Source organism: Lissotriton vulgaris, chromosome 4_1, assembly GCF_964263255.1.
Source record: "Lissotriton vulgaris chromosome 4_1, aLisVul1.2, whole genome shotgun sequence".
Lineage (NCBI taxonomy): Eukaryota > Metazoa > Chordata > Amphibia > Caudata > Salamandridae > Lissotriton > Lissotriton vulgaris.
Window position 1 is genome coordinate 764772454 of NC_141691.1, and position 22173 is coordinate 764794626.

The 22173-nt window shown below is 43.5% G+C and overlaps 1 protein-coding gene across 1 annotated transcript in view; it reads right to left on the reverse strand.

The window, feature by feature from the left end:
- The window catches only part of MCUR1 (mitochondrial calcium uniporter regulator 1), a 219881-nt gene extending 198639 nt beyond the window's left edge, over positions 1 to 21242 (reverse strand). Inside the window, exons 1-3 of the mRNA XM_086965097.1 lie at positions 21007 to 21242; positions 13956 to 14075; positions 701 to 804 (exon numbers count right to left, since the gene is read on the reverse strand). Coding sequence (XP_086821223.1) covers positions 701 to 804; positions 13956 to 14075; positions 21007 to 21169 — 387 coding nt within the window. The 5' untranslated portion in view covers positions 21170 to 21242. The remainder of the gene's footprint in view (positions 1 to 700; positions 805 to 13955; positions 14076 to 21006) is intronic.
- Between the last annotated feature and the right edge of the window lie 931 nt (positions 21243 to 22173).

Sequence of the window (22173 nt, forward strand, 5' to 3'; positions counted from 1 at the left end):
ATATATAAATTAAATAGAGTGGGGCTCAGGGCAGAGCCCTGAGGCACCCCCTGGTCAAGTGCCAGCTCAGTAGAGCGGGCAAGTCCCTGCTGGACCTGGAAGTAGCGGCCCGTGAGGAAGGACTTTAGCCAACCCCAAGCAGACCCGGTGACACCACCATCGCTAAGACACTGTAGCAAGATAGAGTGCGCTACAGTGTCAAAAGCGGCACTAAGATCTAGCATCACCAGTGCCATGGTGTGCCCCGCATCTGCTCCCTGTCTCAACGTTTCAGTGGCTCTCAGAAGGGCCGTCTCAGTTGAAAACCCCGACCGGAAGCCCGGTCCAAACTCTCTTCTAACCCCATACAAACATCAACAAAACAACAGACACTACCAAACGACCAATAACCATCCAGGCCTGCAGTAAGATGGAGAATGTGCTTCAAAGTCATAATAAGGGTGGCTATTGCTATTCATATATAACTAACGTGACATTCCGTGTCTGTGCTGCAGTGATAACATGTGTAGTAAAAGTGGGAGGGTCATACGTCAATCTATTACAGAACAACCAATAATCCTTTCGTTTTGCAGCAATCATATACTACATACAATCACAGTCTATGCACAGGCTGTAAAGCAGTACTCTAGAAGGAGGCCTGAATTATATGTTACAATTTCATGCAAGTACTTGTCCTTCCTGCCACTACCATGTATGTTACCTGCTGCAGTTTTGTGACCATGTCCTTGTAAGCCTCATCCATGTTGCGGTTAATGATCTTCATTAATGCAGATTCAAAGATCTCGGATTGTGGAGTAGTGAACCCTAAGAAAAGCAGAATAAAAACTAAAAATGAACAAACCATTGGGTGATGACAAGCTCTTAATATTTGTTGCAGATTCACATAACCACAAGGGACAAATCTCTCCCTTAGGGTGTCTAAACAACAATGCACAGGGTTTAAAGCTCAGTCCATCATGCATCAATCCCACAGAGTTAAGTTTATTTTTCAGACTATTTACATGGTGCTGCATGAAAGTATAAGAGTCTTGAGGGTGCTCAAAATCAGCCGAGCCTAAGGGGTGACGGTGAATCTTTAATAGTTGATGCTATCAGCGTTCCTGAAAAATGACATCTACATATTTTAATAGCTATTTGAATCTTACTAGGTATGGCCAATGAAGATACAGCGGCCAGGGTGCCACAGCACTGCAACCAGGCACTTGAACAACGTTTCATAAATATTCCTCAGTAGTCCAATACTGCCACCATAAGTCTACTGGAGCTCTGGGCTGCTAATGTTTTTGTACTAATGACATACGTAAAACACCTCAAAGAAGAAGCACTGAATGACTGCCTCGGTTGCTCCTGTGGCTATATCAGCTGGGGGATCAAACAGGACGTTTCCCCAGAATCGGTGGCAAGAGCCTAAAGCTACTAAGTCACTTCAACCCCAGCAAACAAATAAGCTAAAAAACACAATTGGGCAGGCACCTCTGACATCCTAGTAGAACATGACTAACTGGATTGGAGATAGAGTACTTCTCTCTGATGCCCAGGATTGCCTCTCTTGTATCCCAGATTACCTCTGTGATGTTCTATAAAATAATACTTGAAATGGGCAAAAGTGAGGTTGCCTAGGAAGTGCAATGCAAGTGGTATGTATGGACACCAATTAGAAATCAAGTCTTTCCTGGAATGAACAGGGGAGTGGAGGAATAAAAGATGGTTGCATTTTTTGCAGCCATAGCAACAAGCATTAAACAGAAATGTGCCACAAAATGGAAGGGAGACAAAGAAAGTAGAACACTGAAAGTCTACAGATAAAAATAGACCTTTCAAACCCCATGGGATTTTTCAGACTGAAGCGGCTCTTTCACAAATAGTGAATAGGTTTTCAGAGGAAAGGCCTAAAAAGTAAGGCATACAGCCATCTTTCTCCAACAGAGAAGATACTGTTGTGTTGTCAGTGTAGACTAGAATGATTTGCATTTCGCCAAATTGAGGAGGTCTCTCGATGCTAGGAAAATTACATTCAATTCTAAAATACTACTATGATGATATTTTACCTATAATCCTGGATCTGCAATCCTCCTAAGGTAGCTAACCACACATAGTTGGAATTATCCTATGTGCTGAAAACCTTGGACTAAAGAACAGTACTGTGACTCAATAGCCAACCATGGGCTCTGAAGCTCTAATGCAGATACTGTTGCACTTGAACTCTTTCAAAATAGGAAGCAGTTGACTGCGGGGGAGGGGACTAGCTTTAGCTACTGCAGCAGAGAAACTGCTTGAACAAAGGGCCCCACCAAGCTTATAGCCCTGCAAAGGCAAAGAAAAATTGAAAAGAGAGTTTGCCGGTAAATACTGGAATGTTAGCTGCAAAGCAGCAATCCTAAGGCGATGGACGTTATGTCTTCTTCACCACTTTGTACAGAAAAGCATTAATAAAAGTGAGGTGCTCCTTTAGTACAAGGAGGACTCTGAAACATTCACGAGAGTTCTTGACAGGAAAGCAGAGATCAGCTGATGCTACTCATCTTCTGGGCCTTCACCAGCTAGTCATATTGATGCGGGTTACGTTGAATCTTACTATAGCACGGAGGCCAGCATCACCACCACGGCTATACCCATGACCATGAAAAGAGGAGCAAACTCCCCCATAAAGCAGCAGCATGTAATCTCACTCCACACGAAACCCTCTTCTTGGGCAGAGGGCGATGTTGAACTGTACACCTGTTTATTTACAATGCACAATCCTTTTTCACTGCTAAAGCGAAGACAAGATTTGTGCTACAGACACCATATAGAAGGACTCTTTAAAGGGGTAGAAGGCTGAAGTGATGAGTTTCCATGATGTCCCACTGATCCCAAATTTTGTAAGCACAGAGGTCCAGATTGAATTCTGCTAGTGGCAATAGCTCTATAATCCTCATAACCAGGAGTTTTCTGGACCTCGTGCTGCTTGATTTAGAAGCGAGGGTCAGATAGCTGAACAGGTGGGAGATGATGTCTTAGCTTCTGACGCTTTATAGGTAGAACCAAAGAGGAATAGGATGTTTGCCTCCAAGCTTTGAAGGAGTAGATTCTTCTAGGATTCTTTGATTCTCCCATCCTGCTGCCTCCTTAACCCTCCTCCTTAGAAGTTGCAAAGAAAGTAGAGTTCACAGATCCTCTGGATGACTTCCAATTCTTCCCTTGCTGGTCACTTGGGGGGCCTGCCCTATATGAAAATGTAAGCTGTGTTCCTGTCTACATTGGAGTGTGCCTGAACCCTGGGAGGCATTCAGGGAGAATTTGATGAGAGAACTGAGAGGGTGTTTTCTATCAACACCAGGTTATTCACTAGTGCAAGATCTGGTCTGTGAAGGATGGATAACAAGAAAATGTCAAACCCCGTTGGGGCCACAGGGCAAGCAGAAGCTATTGGGCCTTAGATGTGCAGCTTGGGTCATTTGCCTCTGATCCTCCAAGACCTGTCTTACTATGGCTTTGCAACCTGGTCCAAGTAGAACCCCTTCAGTATTTTATTCTCAGTGTGAGTGATGGTCAGCAATCGGAGTCTTCTCAGGGAGGTAATTTGCGGTGTACAAACTCAGTACTCAACAATCAGCCAGCAGTGCAATAAATGAATGTCCAACACAGAGTTTCCAATGATAAAAGAACAGTACTTAAATCTACACACTTAAAACGCCATACTTCCCAGCACATAAAAACAGGCACAATTCTTGAAATGGTTTACTGCGCCCTGTGTTATGCTCCACCCCACTCCTCTTTCAGGCATTACTCCACCATTGGTCTAGCTAGGTCTCCCGCCTGGGTTTCAGCATCTCGCTGGCAGGTATTAAAACTTGGGTGTTGATTACCCGTAAATTCAGTTCCTATTGTTTAGCACCTTTAGAAAGTCTCAGAATTTCATCTCACCACAGTGCTTCTGATTTGAGGCAAAATAGACCAGCTGGAGGCTCGACCTCTCCAATTCAGTGCAGATCACAGCAGAATGGCAATGGGAGCCAACATTGGATGTCCTCACTATCAGGTGTCCAATCTGGTGAATGAAGGACCCTCTTATGGGAAGTATGAGGACAACACTCGTTGAACGGCAGAGACATTTTGCCTCAGCGCAAATTTCTGGATGGAGGTACACTACGCCTTGAGCACAGAACTTCTGGTTGGGGGCACACTTCACTTTGGGCACAAGCTTCATGGGAGCAGCGGCGGTGACCATTCTCCATGATTCCTCCAGGATTTGTCAACAGGGACAGTCTGCAGCCCATACTCCTCAGGGCACTGAGATTACTCTTCCAAGTTTCCTTTGGCTGATGGACAAACACAGTAACAAGGGTCAAGCTAATCAGGTACTTCACACCTCTGTACGGTTGTCAGGTTAACTTAACAGCAATTTGGCTTCAGGTGTTTCAGGTCAGACATTCAGCTTTTTCCAGCAAGGCCAGACTCCAGGTTATGGCCCCTCACTTTTTGGAAGCTGGCTGTTAGGCAGACGCCAGTTCAGGTTCCATGGTAGTCCTCTAAGAACTCCTCTTTAAGAACTCTTTGGTGCATTCCCTTCTCGGTTGAAGAAAACTTGCAAATGAAACAAGTGGGTCATTGGCTCCCACATTTATACAGTCAAAGAAGCCAAGGTATGTCTGATCCTCCGTCTCCATTGTCAGAACCAGAATGCAGTGGTTCTTCTTTCTTCGGTCCTTCTAAGCTGTTGTCCAGGTACAGCCTTTGTGCAGGCTGGTGTTCCTCACAGCAGGGTAGTCTCCAGTCTTCAGTACCCACAAGAGACACAGGGAGTCTGAGCTTTCTGCACCAACCTCAATAACAGCCAAGCTGACACTGATCACGAAAGAGACAAAAGGCTGGCCTCACATGAAGGACCCTTCTCACCTTTAACAACTGAAACTGCAGTCCCATCTTTCAGCCCCAGACTCCACCAAATGGCAGTGGTCAGGAAGGCTAATCAGCAAATCTTGTAAGCAAAAGGACACTAACCAAATTTCTTAAGGCGCTGTGCCTCCTCTTTCTTCATGTCAGTGTCTTGGCCTCCTCCATCCGGCTCCAGGACTAGGACCAAGTTTAGCAGACAGAAGCAGAACTTCAGATGAGTCGCCCAGTAGGCCTCCACTCCAATGACACAAATAAAAATGTCTGGTCAAAATTACAGATTAACAAAATATAAAATGCTGTCACCACTGCTCTACATCCTAAACCGATAACAGGGATGATAGTTCCCGGTCAGTTAAATGAGAGCTTGCTTGGTGCTCCTCTCCAGGTCACAGAACAGGTCCAGGCCCTCACTCATGTCAAGTGACAGATTAGGGTGAGGTTGAGGCCAAACACAAAAACCAGAATACCAGATACTTGCAGTGAGGCCCTACAGACCTTACCATTAAAGGAAACGTCTAACATTCACTCCTAAACCTCAATTGTGGGGCAGGAGACATAATATCAGGCTTACCCATAACAAGGTCTGGGTGCCATATTCAGTTCAAGGGAACACCTTTTTTAGTGTATGCATATGTAGGAAATGGTGCTGGAAATTGCTGTAAATGGATCTCAACACACTTTTAGTAATGTTACAGGTAACTTTATTGTGGACACAGCAGAGCGCACACCTCACCGGCTGACCAGACCATAATCTGACAAGACTGGAACACTCCGGTACAAGTTAGAACACTCACAGGTATTCTGAGGGGCCAAGGAGGTAAGAACACAAAGTAAGGGCTACTGACCACGGTCAGCCATGTTACATGAAGATCTAATATACAACACATCTTCCTCCCTTACAGAGAAAAAGGAAATAAATAAATCACAAAACAGGAAGCTTAATGTATGGAAGACAACAACAAAAATAATTAAGACAGGTAGAAGGTCTACGACGTCTTGAACTATTTTAGTTCACAAAGGCAAAAGAACGTTTAGGGGTAAAGAGTGTCAAGAGTGAAGGGTGAGGTGAAAGACATCACCCAAAACAACTAACAGGCAACACCACCTACTCCCCTTAGACTGACAAAAACAGGAAAAGACAGTCCACTTTCCCCAAACTGCCCTTGTCCAGCAAAAAACATGAAGAGACAGTTCACTTTCTTCAATCTGTTTCTGTCCCCCACCTCTTTCAGCTCCAATTTGAAGATGAACAGCTCAACAGATGCCTCCATGCTTTAGTTACAGATTCCTTTAATGTTACGTTGTGAGAGCCATGGAACTCCAACAGCAGATACCACAGTCCTGGGTACTCTTCGAGATTTCCAAGTGCAGTACCGCATGAGATGTTAGGAGTTTTTTTCTAGCTTGAAGATTACTTTCTTCGAGGGTGGACACTTAGCCCTAGTTGTGATTCGCTCTGTCCAGTCTTTTTTTTTGTTCTCTTCTTTGGTTCTGGGACTATGCCCAAGTTCTGGGTTCTTTTCCGCGGGCCTAATTTTCTTTTTTCAAAGATTCTGGACTCATAGACCCGGTTTTAGTTCTCGGCTTTTGTTTCCATTCTGGGCTTTCCGTCCTAGTTCTGGAACATTTGCCCCCATTTGGTACTGGTTCTGGGACCTTCAGTTCTGGTTCTATGACCTTTCTCCCAGTTGCCGGTTCTGGGACCTTTGTTCCCTCTGGTTCTGGTTATGAGACCTTTGTCCCCTCCTGGTTATGAAACCTTTGTCAATTGCCGGTTCTGGGACCATTGTCACCTGTTGCTGGTTCTGGGACCTTTGTCCCCTCTGGTAATGCTTTTGGGACCTATGTCCCCTCCATTTTCAGGTTCTGGGACCTCTGCCCCCTGAGCTACCAGCTTTTTTTTTTTTTACTACATCTACTGCATTTGAATTGTCTTCTTTTGTTACTTTTGTGGCCATATCATCGCTGTCCCTGTTTAGGGCTCACTCTGGAACTTGGTTTCTAGGATGACTTTGTCCCGGTTAATTTTCTCTGGTACAGTCCACATACTAGGCTCACTATTAGACTCAAGCTCCTGTTCTAGATTCTCTGCCCACTTTTCTATCTCTCTGTCACCATTCTGGTTTGTGGGCACTCAGACTCACTGCCTATATTCACTCATCAATATTTCAATAAATGGTCAGTTTATTATTAACACTATAGATGTTAGAAATAATATAGTTGGCATACGACGGCAGGAAGAAAACTTTTCTAAAATTAGCTACACATCTCTCTGACTCACTGTCAATCCCCGCGCAGCAATCTGGAACTTACAATTAACTTAATTTTCAATACCTGGTCGTATAGACTGTATGTGCCTGGGTTAACCATAAACGAAATGGAGGCACACATAATAAACAGAACCCAAGCACAGATACAAATCACAGAAAGAAATACCTTAAATGGGAAAGCAGATTTGTGAGGAACGGTATACCTGAACTCACACTGGACTGGGACTTGGACAAGAGATGAAAGTTGTGTGCGCTCACCGTGAACGCTGTTAAATGTGAAGCGCAGGGAAAGCGATGCGATGAGTGAAGAAATCAAAAATGGCCGCTCTACGCAGCGTCGTGACGTTTTTGACTGTGTAAGCACAATTATTGATGCTGAAATGCTGAAGAAATGCTCTTCTCAGACGCTGCACCATAGTAACACTGATGCTTGGTAACCTTTTGTAGATGCAGAGATGACTCATGCAGATGGAAGCGCGAGTACTTGGTAACGGACTCTCGTTTTGGAAGAGTGAGTCAGCGGTGCCTCATAAGTAATTTCTTCTCTCGGTTTTGTGTTCTAATTGCCAAACACGTTCTAAGAACACAGGGGCTCGATGCTTGCCCCTGATTGGCGCATTACAGGTGCGAATCCTCAGAGTGTCTGACCTTCACACCAGAGCCCGATCCTTGCCCCGACCAAATCATCTCATGATGCAAATCATTACTGCCAAACAGCACCAAATGGTGTTGGGGTCTGATCTTTGCCCTCGTTAGGCACTTCCAAAGTGTAAATACACAGTCTTGTGTCCAACAGTTTATATGACACATTCAGGGAGGGACACGCATAAATCAGCAATTGACTCATGGTTGGAGCGAGTGGTACTTGCTTCTTCTTTTCTTTTCATTAGTTTCGTTTTTTGTAGTTTCCCCTCGTTTCTCAGGTACCCGACTTCTTTTAACCACTTTACATGCAGTAGATGGTTAGACCGCCGTGGGATCTTGGTGCGAGGTGGTGCGCAGGCTGTTTGGGGGACATTCCCTCTCTAGTCTGGTCAGCCAAATTGTCGCCGAGGTAGCTTTATTGTAGACACAGCAGTGCGCACACCTTGCCAGCTGACCAGACCATCAACTGACAAGATGGGAACACTCCGGTACAAGTTAGAACACTCACAGGTATTCTGAGAGGCTAAGGAGGTAAGAATACAAAGGAAGGGCTAATGACCACTGTCAGCCATGTTACATGAAGAACTAATATACAACAGAAATCTTCGCAGAATATTATAACAACTGTCCACATCTGGAGGTAATACTCACATAAATACAGCATAAATGTGGCTTTGGTCAAAATGGAGAGAGGAGTTCTGGTAGAATGCTGTCAATATTATGCAGGAACTCCCCTCTGTTTTCGGTGAATCAACAGATTAAGAAGCTGGCATTTACACCTCTACATCTTGTAGGGAAAATCTCATAAAGAGAGCAGTTTTGGTGGGAGTAAACACACAGTGCTTATCTGTATGAGCCCTGAACTATTTGCTGATCTTTTTGGCAATCACATGGAGTTCACTTCGAGACATCCTTCTGCAGAAATAATAAACAATGAGTATCCTAGACCAGATTGTAGCAGAAACTAATTCTTCAAGGGGGAGGATGGATGCAGTATCATCATTAGCAAATGATGGCATACTACATTATTGGGTTCAGATTGCACAAGATTGTCATCCTCCGAATCCACACGGTGTCTTAGTCTAAGTTTCTGAAAAACTGGGTTGTCAGTTAAGTGGTGGGTGGCTGTCATGTAAGGTCCAGACCTGGATGGTAACATTAGCTTGGGTCAGTCAGCCAAGGGCATAGGAGCCAGGGGCATGGGTACCACTGAAACAGGAACCCAAATGATGATCTGAGTTCAGTCGAGTGCAATGAAAACAAGGGAGAGGTTTCCTGAAATTTATAAGAGCACACAGAAGGTCCTGCACACTATAACTCTGAGGAAAGTGAACTAGAAATTGCCCTGGTGAAGGCTGAACTGGATGATGCCATGGGCTGAGTGGATGAGGAATTGGCAGCCTTGCAAGCACACAAGGCCAACACTATAGCCGTTTGTAGGTTCTTATATTGATTTCATGTCATACTTTATAGATCACTGTATTATTTATAAGTGTATAATTCTGTATCTCTTTTCAGATTTCCAGAATGTACACAGTGAAGTAAAATAGTCTTCAACTTTATCCTCAGTCTTGTTGCAGAAACAACGAAACAGCTCATTCCTCCCCCTCCTACCAGCTCTGGAATGTGCCGCTGCAGACTGCCAAGCGAAGAAGAGCCTCTCCGGTGTCAGGATGTGCCAGATCCTTAATCTGCCTCCTCGCTACCATAGTAATGTTACAGCTCAATGAACTGCAGCTTTGGCCGACCTTATCTCTACTACTTAGTCCCAAACCCGTCTGCTCACCAGTACATCTGTCCTTTTCCATGTGCAGATGATACAGTGCACACAAGCAAAAGGGTTTTCTTTCCATCTCATACTAAAAGTTTAGATAATGGTTCTTGTGATAGTAGAATGCACATGCGCTGTCTGTGTCTCTTTGTTTAATGTGATGCATTAAAGACACACATTATAGCCTTGAAGTTCTGAACACAGCTCACCATGCACGTCATGTGTGTTTATGCTGACTACTAATAAATATCTTCTCGATCCAGTCTTTGCATTTGTGGCATCTTTCATTTTTGCTATCAACAAACCATTGACTCATCCTCAAACAAGCAGAAATAAATTACCACCTTTATGCCGACGGCACGCAACTTTACTAGAAAATTAAACCCCACTCCGAAATCCTTCACCTAAATGACATCCTGACCAAGATCAAATATTGGTCCCACCATAATCATCTCAAGCTCAACCCCCAAAAAACTGAAATCATTCTCTTTGCACCTAAAAACAACACACTTCCCATACAAGACCGGATCTCGGACCTTAATGCTCTCAACTGCTCTTTCACCACTTCTAATTCAGTTAAGTCTCTAGGCATCACCATTGATAATAGCCTTAACCTCACCTCCCACATAAAAACCTCAGCCAAAGGAGCACTCTTCACTCTCCGTCATCTCAAGAAAAGTAAGCCCTTCATCCCGGCTGATGACCTTAAAACTGCAGTCCAATCGCTGGTCCTGTCGAGAATCGACTATGGCAACGCTATCCTCGCTGGAACAGCTTAAGTCCACCTTGCTCCACTCAAATTAGTACTCAAAGTAGCTGCTCCATTTATATACACTATAGATGTTTTGACCACATCTCCCCGCCCTAAAAACCATCAAATGGTTACCCATCGAAGGCAGATCCTCCTTTAGGATTGCATGTATCACGCACAAAGCCCTTCACCAAAAAACAACGTTACCTCTCAGATAAACTCCACAAAGCAGGCTGCACACGACTGATGAGGAACACTTACGCCCTCATTCTTATACCCCCCTACTTAAGAAGAAAGGCACACAAGATCGTTCCTTTTCTAGTAACGCTCCCTCCATCTGGAACTCCCTGTCTAAAGACCTGCGCTGTAACCCTTCCTACTTCAATTTAAAAAAAGAACTCAAATTGTTCCTCACAAACAAATACTGCGGTCCTTAATTCCTACCTCTGACACTGTTCTCAAGCGCTGTGACCCCGTCATGTCCCCCTCTACTGTCCTCCAATTCTATCCCCTCCACTTTCCCCCACCAATCCCCCCTCCCTCGTGCTACTCTTCCCCCATCCTCCCTCCCTGCTTTTTATATCTACTTATGACTCCCAGCCCTACGCACGACCTTCCACAGATTCACTACTCCTGCTACTCCCCTAACTCCTACTCTCTTCTTCCCCTCCTTTTTCTCTTCCCTCTACTTTTTCTCTTCTCTATCTCCCTCACCCACCCTCCCTAACCTAAGTCCTCACTACCCACGTTATCTTAATATATATGTTCTGTAAATAGCTTTCGTAATTTATCTGCTTTCTTTGTTACATTGGCTCTTGTTTTGTTTAAATGTTTTTGAATACTGTACCTCATCACATTCCTATAAAGCACTCTGATACCCATGGGTCTAGCCAGCACTATAGAAAACCTTTAAATGAATAAATAAAAATAAATAAATAAATTGACTGAGGAGGCAGGAGTAGCACAGTCTCAGGAATTCGGAGATTCTTCATCACGTAGCTCCTAAGAAGAGAACCACCATTTTCCTTGAGAAGGATTTGGAAAAGCCAATCTTCTCAAGGAGGTAGAATAGTGGCTGGTTTCCCCAGAGGTGGAGCTACCAGCAGTTCCCATCGAAGGTGGGTTTGTGGGGTCAAAGCTGAAAGCTCTCAGGCATGGGATGCACAGCTAAAAGGAGACTACAGTTCACTGTCAGCGTTCTGACAAATATAAGCAGCCCATCCTTGAACAAACGTAGGTGCCAGAGGAGTAAAAGTGGGTCTAAGTTTCACTGGTGGCCCAGATATAAGCAAAAGATGCAAGTGGCATTGTAGACAGCAGCAATCTCCTGCATTCAGCAGCAGAAGCACGCAGAGGTCCATCACCCTTAAAGAGGTACAAATCTTGGCAGATACCTCTCACAAGGATAATGCTATGAATCAGGTCAAATGGGTAATTCTGAACAACTCCTGTCCAACAACACACCCATAAGAGCATGGAGATAGTGACCAGTATGGGAGACTAGCCAATTTGCACCAATATATATTTTCTAGAGCATACCATTTTATGTTTATAGTGTTAGGAGGCTACTTGTGGGCCTCTCATGCTGTGTCTAGTATAGGAGCATGGACAGCAATGGAGCTTGCAAGCATTGCAGGTTTCCCGCCCTGTCCACAAATGGCCCCATACACTTAAGACATAGTGAAAGAAAAAGAGTGCAGAGTTTTTGGATCCAAGATGGTATATTGCTATATGCATGGCCGGCCGAGCAGTATATTATGTAGTGATGGCGTAGGCTTGGTCAGAGTACAAACAAAAGAGCCATGCAATAGTTTTTTTAGGCACATACTATTTAATGTGTCTTTCCATATTAGCCGAGCTGTGCCGTCCAATTGCCCCATTGGACCTTAACATATGGATGCAGTTGATCTAACTGACCTGTGCTGTGGATTGTTCGACTGTTGTTGATAAAAGGATTCACTCTGCAAACAAAGGGATTCATGGTAAAAACTAAAATATATTAATATAGTAAACCCTAAATGAACTACTTATCATCTTTACTATCATCTTTCCAAGTGATTTTAGGAGTAGGTTAGTATCAGGCAGCTAAACTTCCTATCAGAGGGCCTGATTACGACTTTGGCGCTCTTACAGCAGACGGGGAAATGCGCCGTCGACAGTAGGACTGCCAAAGCCATGGTGCTGCTGCCTGCCAGATAAGAACTTCAGTCCTGGTCTGGCCGGTGTTCCTGCGGCAGTTGGACAGCAGTGGTCTGTTAGGCTCATAGAAGAGCCTAAAAGCAGACCGTGGCTGCCAGACCAACGACTGCACCTTCCTGCACAGTGTGGCATACATGCCACACAGTGCAGGAGCTGGAGGTACAAATCCAGGGGGGCACAACATGGGCCCCCATGCAGACATCCGCAGAGGCACGAGGGGGACCAGTAATGGCCCCCCTGGTTGTCCCTCAGCCACCCTTTTCAAGGCAGGCTCACTACCGTGAAAAGGGCGGTGGAGAGGAAACTCAAAATATACTCGGTGGTACCGCTGTGGCACCGCCAGCATATTTCAGCCTCTGACCCCTGCGCAACTGCCTTGGGATCCCGGATTCCCGGCAGTCGCATCGGTCCTGTGTCGGTCTGACAGCCACATGTGTAATACTGTGGGCGGGCCTTCAGTTTGGTGGTGGTAGGACTGCCACCACGAGTATGGTGGCCCGTTGGCCGGTCGTACTCGTAGTCAGGCCCAGAATGAATAGTGTAATGATAAATGTGAAGCAAAAGCCTAAAAGACTGTTTTGTACAACAAACCCTTTGCATTCATTAAGAAGCATATGATAAGGGTCATTGATAAAAAGCTGTGCAAATATCTCACACCAGAAAACGTTTAGTATGAAAAAGAGACCAGAATATTTTTTTAAAATTAAGAAACCAAAGTGCGCAAGTCACATATTTGAAAGAAAACAAACAGATAAAGTGATAGTAAAATATACCCAACATACCTTTATCCTGATCGGTTATAATTATGTAATCAATTGTTCAAATTTACCTAAACTAAGCAGTTTAGTGGACTTTCTAGAGAAAGGTCTTTAAGCTTTGAATTTAGAAACTTTACTAAAGGGCTTTAGATGATAAAAGCTTTCTGCCATTTAAATCCAGTAATTTAAACAGGTGTTTTCAATATCTCCACCAGAAATACAAGCCCTCTCTCGAATTATATGATTTGTGTATGGTGAAGGTCTAGACATTTACAGATAGATGTTGTTTTCCTGTCGTTTAGGAAGTGCAATGTGAGGTTCTAGGGTATATGACCAAAAAAATAAAAAACCCACAACACACTCCCAGCTTGTTACTGTTTTCCAGCTGGTGGCTTTGGTTTAAGGGTGCTGTGGTAATCACCCTCATCACACCCCAGTATTCCAATCGCAGATGAAAATGAAAGATGGTGCAATACAAGACACGTAGTTTTAAAGTGGGGCTCAATGACATTATAAATTGACTTTTATTTAATTTTGAATGTGTAACCAAAAGTAATAAATTGCGCATCATTTCTGGAACACTTCAACTAAAATGTCACAAGTCATACTGGGTGTCCTAAATGTAGAAAACAAAAGTATTGTTTCACTATCCGTCTTAATTTGAAGTTTCAAACAAAGATTACCGTTCATCTCCAGATGACGAACTAAGGCATGGGTGTCGTAGTATAATCTTTTCCCCTCAGATGAGAAATAGTCCCCTTTTCCAATGTCATGCCGCAGCAATAAAGTAGAAGTATGAAATTCTAAAAACAAATAAGAAACATATAATTAAGTAGGTCTAATTAAATCAGTAAATAAGCACAAAATTCATTTTTACTGCTCATATGGACTTGATAAGATGGGTCTCCAATTTTCTGTCATGGTTCAATCAGATGAATACATCATTATATGATCTGATATGGTATACAAAAATCAAACCCTGTAGCTTTTCAACTTGACGTCTTCTGGAACTCGCAAACAATCAAGAAGCAGCCAGCATTGGTATATATCATTGAACAACCTCCTATTCAAACTCTGCCACTCAGTCCAAATTAGTCAAACAACCACAATACCAACTACATGAACCTAAATCTAGGAGTCAACAGAGGTTTTAAAATGACTGTCAACACCCTCATTGTGACCTCTTTACCGCTCACAAACCCCAATTATGAAACAAGCTCCTTGGGACCACCAAAACTAAAGAAAAATAAAAATGTATTTCTTAATGCTTTGTTTTCACTCCTAAACAATAACAAATTTACAAGGATTCAGGTTGCAGAACCACTTAAAGCCAGAGAGTTTAGGCCCATTTCCCTATTCCCGTTCTTCGCCAAAGCGGCTGAGAAACATGTAAATCAACAGTTATCAAACTTCATGGAGGCGGCAGAGCTGCTTCATGAGACCTAGTCGGGCTTTCGCCTGCAGCTCAGTACAGAGTCTGCTCTGCTACTAGATGCACTAATAATGTAGGACCTAACTGCAGCCTTCGATACCGTGTCCCAGGGCATTCTGCTTGAATGGCTATGGAACTACGGTGTCAGTGACATGGCTGTACAACGGCTAGCCTCCTTGTTACAGAACCGCACCTTTTAGGTGGTTCAAAAGCTGGGTTCATATGAGGTCCTTTTGCTGCGACACAGGGTGCCACTGGCTCTGCATTGAGCCCCACCGTATTCGATCTCTATATGTGCCCCAGAGCTGATGTCACCGAGCATTACGACTTTAACATCATGTCCTACGTCAATGACACGCAGCTTATTACCCTGTCCCAGGATGAAGGAGACCCTGCACCTCGGTTAAGATCCTGTTTATCTGAACTGGCAGGATGAACTGCAGCTGCCTCAAACTAAATGCAGGAAAAACTGAGGTTCTTGTTTTAGGGAAGCAACCATCTATCTGGTCCACTGCTTGGTGGCCGGATTCACTTGGACCGCTACCAGACCCCACGTCTGTGGCGTCGTCTAGCTCAGCCTAGAAGGTTTTTTACTGACACCCGTAAAATCACTTTTGGAATGTTGAGGGGGGAATTGGATTGTGGGTGAACTGTGTTTGGCAGTTGGCAGCAGCTGCGGTGGGACGCACTTGTGTCCCGCTCTCACTCCTTATATAATAAAGAACTTAACCTACGCCTGGCCTCAGAGTATTCTTCACTACAAAGTCGAAAGTGAAAAATATCATCATTTGGTTTGAAGCTAGTCTGTCATTTGGCAGTCAGATCGCCAGCCTTGCAGGGAAATCTTTTGGAATTTTAAAAACTTTGAAGAAGATCATTGGTTTGATTCCAGCTGCCAGCAAAAACTCCATAGTCCAGGCTCTGGTAATGTCCAGACTGGACTTTTGCAATGTGCTGTATCTAGGAGCCTCACAATTCAGATTAAGGAAGCTCCAGAGGATGCAGAATGCAGTAGTTCGCCTGCTGCTCAACCTCCAGAGGCGTTCACCTATGGGTCCAGCTCTCACCAAATTACGCGGGCTGCCTTTGATCAAGAGTGTCTTTCAAAGCTATATGCTTCAGTCATAGGTTCTTGAATGGGAAAGGGCCTCAGTATCTGCACTCTATTGTGAAGCCTTATCTGCATGGCAGAAGCCGGAGGTCTGCAGGGGCCTCTTTAGCCATGATTCCCACAGGGAAAAGAGTACAAATGGAAAGATGCTCTTTTAGCCTCCAAATTATGGAACACCATGCTCCTGGCACTGAGACAGGACAGTTCTAAACTAGACTTTCAAAAGAAACTTGAAACCTGGCTATTTAGACAAACTAAAAAGCCATTTTGAGCATGATGCATAGGCTCTTTATCTGTGAGTGAATTTTTTTGCGCTGGGACACTTCGGCTGAAGTAACCATGCGCTCTATAGATCATTTATTATTAAGTACAGTAGGTCCCAGGGAGTCAGGGACATTGGACACTCAACTCTTACATATACTTTCCTCACCCCGCAATTACCCTTGTATACAAGCTTCTATGTATTATCCATCCTAAACCCTCCATTGGTTCTCTGAATTAGTTCTCCAGCTGACTCTCTTCTTGATTGGAGCAGGGCAAAACCGTTATATTCTTAAATTGCTTAGCACCTATCTAGGACTATCTTGGCTTTTAGGCTTTTTCATCACAAAAGTCAAATTAAATATCCATGTTCGAATCACACATTTTAGATCAACTTACTAATCAATTGATTAAACATATTTTTCCTTGAGTCTGCTTTTTCTAAATAATGTTTTTAAAAAGCTTTAGTTGCCTCTGAAATACTTCCAAATATTTGTACTCGAGCCAAAGCAGTAAAAAACGTGCAAGTAGAAATGTACCTACGTTGAGTTAATGTTCAAAATATTAGTTGACATTGTGCAGTTCGAGCACAAAAGGTTCTATTCCCCTTTTTGAAGGAGAGACTGCAGTCCATTTCTTTCACCAATGCTTGCCATTTTTTCAACAGACGTCTTGTAAGGGGAGTATGAAACCTAAGGTTGACTTGAAGAAATAATTACATTCAACCCAGCTGGACCAAGAGGACAATATTTCAATGAGAATTATCTACAAATAGATGGTCCCTTTATTAGGGCCAGATGTACAAAGGGTTTTTTTAGGTCACAAAAAGCCCAATTTTGCACAGCTAAAAAGCTTTGTTTTATGTACAAGATGCAAAATGTGATTTGATAATGTAATTAGCATTTGCGATTCAGTATTTGGAAGGGGCTTGTTTAGGGCATCCCTTCCAAATATCAATATCGAATCGTAGTTGTATGTATTTATGTTTTGCGACTGAATTCCGGTTGCAAAACATTAATACTTTACCACAAATTCTTCACTTGGTAAACATGTGTATTGTACCTTTAGGCTGCCCATTTTGTAACTCCTAGAGCAACCATCGCAGCCAAGCTACCTAACTAGAAGGGTTTTCCCCTCCTACTTAAACAGATCCCTGAGGGTACCCAGCTCGAGTGTCCAGGGAAAGGGCCACAGTTTGACGGTGCTGACTGGGCATGTTACGGCCTAGGGTGAGAAGCTTTGCCTCTTTCCCCCTAGACCACCAGGTAAGAAGCTACTCACCACCAAAGGGGATAACTGCTATTGGGCTCTAGGTTACTACCACATCTGGGTACAAACTCTCACTTGGCGAGGATCCCACGTACTGGGTCTGGGGGGCTATCACCCCTGGGTACAGCCCATCAACAGATTATAAGTGATTTTCGCTTCTAGACGCAGCCCTCTGGTTAGACTCTAGGTAATTATCACTCCTGACTGTACCCGACCTACTGGGATCTAGGAGCTTATCACCAGGGTTACAGCTCACCAATAAATCATCTAGGCATATAGTCACCCCAGGTGCATCTCCTCTCCAGTTTCACAGGGAGAAGACAGTCACCACTAGGACAGCAACCCCTGATTCAGACTGTTGCGCATCGATATGGTATATGTGTCTGCCTGTGTGTATGCATTTGGATGAGTGTCTGTTTTGGCGGGTTTTGTGATTGGGTTCATTAGCATTGTCCATGTATTGTTTTTGTCAAGTGTTGGCCTTGTGTACAATCTTCAGTCCAGAGCCTGGTTGGTTCAAATCAAACTCCTCAGCAGGGACTCTTCTTCTCCCAAGTTTGAAGCAGCATCATCTGAGAGGCTTTGTCCCTTTCAGATACTTATTCCAAGTTCTCTGGGTCAAGAAGGAGGACACTCCTGTCCAATGAGGTGCAGGGCAATGCTCCAGGGTATGACCACATCCTCTAAAGTGGGGCATTATTTTCCCAAAGAGAGCATCATTTCTCCAAAATTCATCATGGCTTATTTTCCAGCAGAGGGAGCAGAACTAACTCAACCAGCCTACAGGATGGCTTCATATACCTAGGTTCACTTCCCTTACATCTGGGAATTCCTCCGTAATCCCCCCATCCGGCAGTGGGAGAGGTGTAAATGAAAGTGATTTTTCCAGCTTGTCTCCTTCTCTTGAAGAGCATTGTTTATTACCACTCCCCTTGGCTCGGGCGTTCCTATGCCCAGCAACCTCTACTCTCAGACAGGCCACCAAACTTCAGGGGTCATTTATCACCTCTTCAAACAGCCAGTCCAATCCATTTACCTCTGACAAATCAAGGCAGGGCACTAAGGGCTGAATTGTGGCTTGCAGACAAGAAAATCTTATAACTTCTTGTCTGTACATTTTAGAATAAATTCAACAATACCACATTGTTGCATTTATTATTAACATTCTTCTGAGTCCATTAATTCTAGTTGTATGGCTTTCCTTTCTCCAGTTATTAATTAATAACCTCTTGCAATGTTAACCTATGGGCTGGGGATCTGCAATTGAAAAATTAACTGGCCAATTTCTCCAATACCAGGGCCTGTATAAGGATCCTCCTTATACCTACAGGACCCCCACCCCTAGAATACATAGCAAAGACGTTAGGGGTTCTGATTATATCAAAATATTGCAGATCCTCACTTCACAGTGCTCCTAGCACAAAAGCCGATTTTGGGGAGCACCATACTACAATGTAGGCAGTGAAATGTGCAATTTCACTAAACCCAGGTCATATAACACTCATTTTATAAGGGCCCTCCTTGTAGATACCTGACCTCTAACCCCTAGGACACCTAGGGGAACCCCTGGGGATACCTAATATGCCCCAACATTGTAGTTTATCAATGTGTAAGTGCCCTAAACCCAAAAGTCAATATTGGGCACAATTTGCACTTTAAAAGCAGTCCTCCAACACGGGTCTGCTTTTAAACTGACCTCAGGCTACAGCAGTGCACACATGGAAGAGCAGGAAGGGGTTCTGGCCTCTAAACCACTGCGCCCTAATATATACTAGGGACTTAAAGGTATTTTCAATCCCCATGCCCTATTATGTACTAGGGCCGTATAGGAAAGGTCATGTCAATAATGGAGGTACCCTAACCCATAGTGCACCCTAGTGTATGTAGGTGTTTTTACTGTATTTGTAAGTGTCTCTTTCAACATAGCACTGGCCTGGGCCTGGTTAGTCAGAGGCCAGGGTCAGTCAGAGTGAGGTACCACCAGTACAAGTCAGCAAAAAGTTGGGGAGTGCCTAGGGCACAGATGGCTTTGCAACACTAGAGAAGCACAAATCCAGAAGTTAAAACATAACACCATGGTTAGTGGTTCTCTTTAATAATCAGAATTGATTTCCATCCTAATGAACTCATTTTCCAACCTTAGGATAATGAAAGACTGGGTGAAAATCATAACGTTCTAATCTATACCTTGCAGTTTTCATGCAGCTCTTTGATGACGGTTAATAGCTCACTGTTCAGTGTTAGGATTTCAAACTTATAAACTGCAAATAGCAAAAGAATCTCTCAGACAAAAGCAGTAACTCACTGACCTATTTACATTATATGCATTTTGTGATCTGCGTGGTACATGATCTTTGTAGCGGGCATATTACTCCACTGTGGCTACCTTACCATGAGTCAAAACTTCCAGCACTCAGACCTCTGATCTCTCTCAATAAAGATCATTAATCACTGAAGTTATCTTCACATTTTTATTGTTGCCTGAAAATTTCTGGAGACCGGGAATGCAGCAGCAGGTACTTTTCAAGCCATAATGCACTTACAACCATGACGCCCTCACCCGAAGTCAGCATCCTTTTTTGCTTGGTGCATGAAGATGCAAGATTCATATACATTTTTTTAACATTTGGTCTGATTACTATGTGAATGTAAACAACAATTAAGCATACATGCAAACTGTGACTAAATGCCTGCTTTTCTCAATATTTCACTTCAAAACGATGCGAATGTATTTGTTTAACGGGTGGTGATTTGTATAGGGTCAATGGAAAATCCCCAAGGTTGTCCCTGTCCCCCCCAGAATTTTAGTGTCACCTACGCCCCTGGAAGAGGACCTGTAATTCTCAGTAGAAAACAGGTATTATGGGATATCGAGTACCTACAATTTCATATTTCTATTTTATGCACCAGTCTGCTTTTCGAGAGTACATTGCCTGGGTGTGCTTCCAGCTTCAAGCAGGAACAGAAGAGAAGAGGACAATGCGAGGCGGCAGCAAGGTAAGTCATTGTGTTGTTCTATTTCCCCCCATAACGTCCCCACCTCCGAATGTTACTCATTGGAGCAAAGTGGACAGTCCTAAGGCCAACAAAAAACGAGATCAGAAAGATATGGAGAAGTAAGGCAAAAGATTTGGGGGTAGACCACTCCAAGACTTACAGGTGTAACACATACCAGTAACGTATGGAAGATATATGAAATATCAATAACATATCAACGTCAATCAATGGCATTCAAAACGGAAGTCTTTTAGCAATGCATATGCCTCAAGCGGATGGTGTAACTTCGATATGAAATAAAAGATACAGCCAGATTTCTGTTGTAACTGTATACAGTAACAGTAGCTAACTTTTTGTTGCGAGTAATGTAACTGATAGACTGAAAGCGTGTAATATTGGGACATTTAAATAACTCTTCAGTTGTATTGACACCTTTTTGTCTTCAATAAATTTTATTCTGAACTTAAATAACCCTTCAATACAGTTGCGAACGCAAGGATTTTAAGTCGGAGAATCTACTTTTATGCTATTTGTCCCCCAAGGCTGTACAAACGAGTACAAGTGCCAATTCAAACAGTGTGATCTTGCGCAAGGACTCCAGTAATGTATCCATTTCAAGCCCTACCTTCCTCTCATTGGCCCGGCCCCGCCCCTCCATGCTCACCCGTCCTGCTGCAAGCTGCTTGTAATCTGCTGTTCTGGGCAGACAAAAAGGAATAGGCATTCAGGGCTGACAGGCAATTGAAGTCGAATACACGCCATCGCGAGCACCCTCTTCCTTTGAGAATTCTTCTGCCTGCGATTACAGCAGCAGCAGGAGGCGCCATAATACAGCCACAAACTCAAGGCATTCGCAAATTGTCCCAGAGCATGTCATAAAAACAAGCACAATTGATTTTCAAAACAATCCATTAATGGCAAAAAACAAGGCGAAAACAAGTCCATCCCCTCATAAAGAGAAAGAGTGGCTACTAAAAGAAATTAACGAAAAATGAATTGACCATTAGCTAAGTAACTAAAGTGTCTCCCAGAGGCATTTTCTCTTTATACAATGTTTGTCAACAATAACGTTTACATTGTAACCTGACTGCGTTCGTGCGCAAAGCGCACTGTGTAATTGGGGGCCATGTTGGTAAGGAAACATTTTAATTGGGTTTGACACCAGCAGCGGAAGTGGGTTACCCGGCTAATGGGGACTCTAACACTTTTCTCTTTTAACGTTCGTTCTTTGAAGTCAAGTATTACAGTAGCATTATAGTTTTATCCCAAATAAATTGTCGTGCTATTTTTAGTAGGTAAATATAAAAATATTATTTAATGTAAAGTCATTTAATTGCTAAATAAAAATATTTATTTAGTAAATACATGAAAAATAATGCACGTAATTTGCCTTTAAATTCTTGCCACATAGCAAATCCAGTTAAAAATGGCTCGCGTTTCAGGAAGCATGGGATACAACAACCTTCGCAATAGCTCGCCCTTCATTTCTTTATTGACTAACGTGGCCGGAAACACGCTGTCTGTCTTCTGGCTGCTATTGCTTGTCATCGCCTCCAATTATCTTTGTGGGTGGGGTTTATCATGTATGTTATGTGCCGAATAGAAAAGGCTGCAGGAATACGTTGTTCACATTTTTTTATGAAAAACCGGCTTTAGACATACAAGTAGGACTATAGTTTGCCAGGATCGTAATCAATGTGTGATTAGACCTAGGAGCAGGCTAAAAGTGATCTTGAGTGATCGGAGAGTGATCCCCCTCTTTAAGTCCTATTGCGCGGCTTTAGAGATGCAGGCAGCACAGCAGGCATACATGCCAACAGCCCCGAGTTAG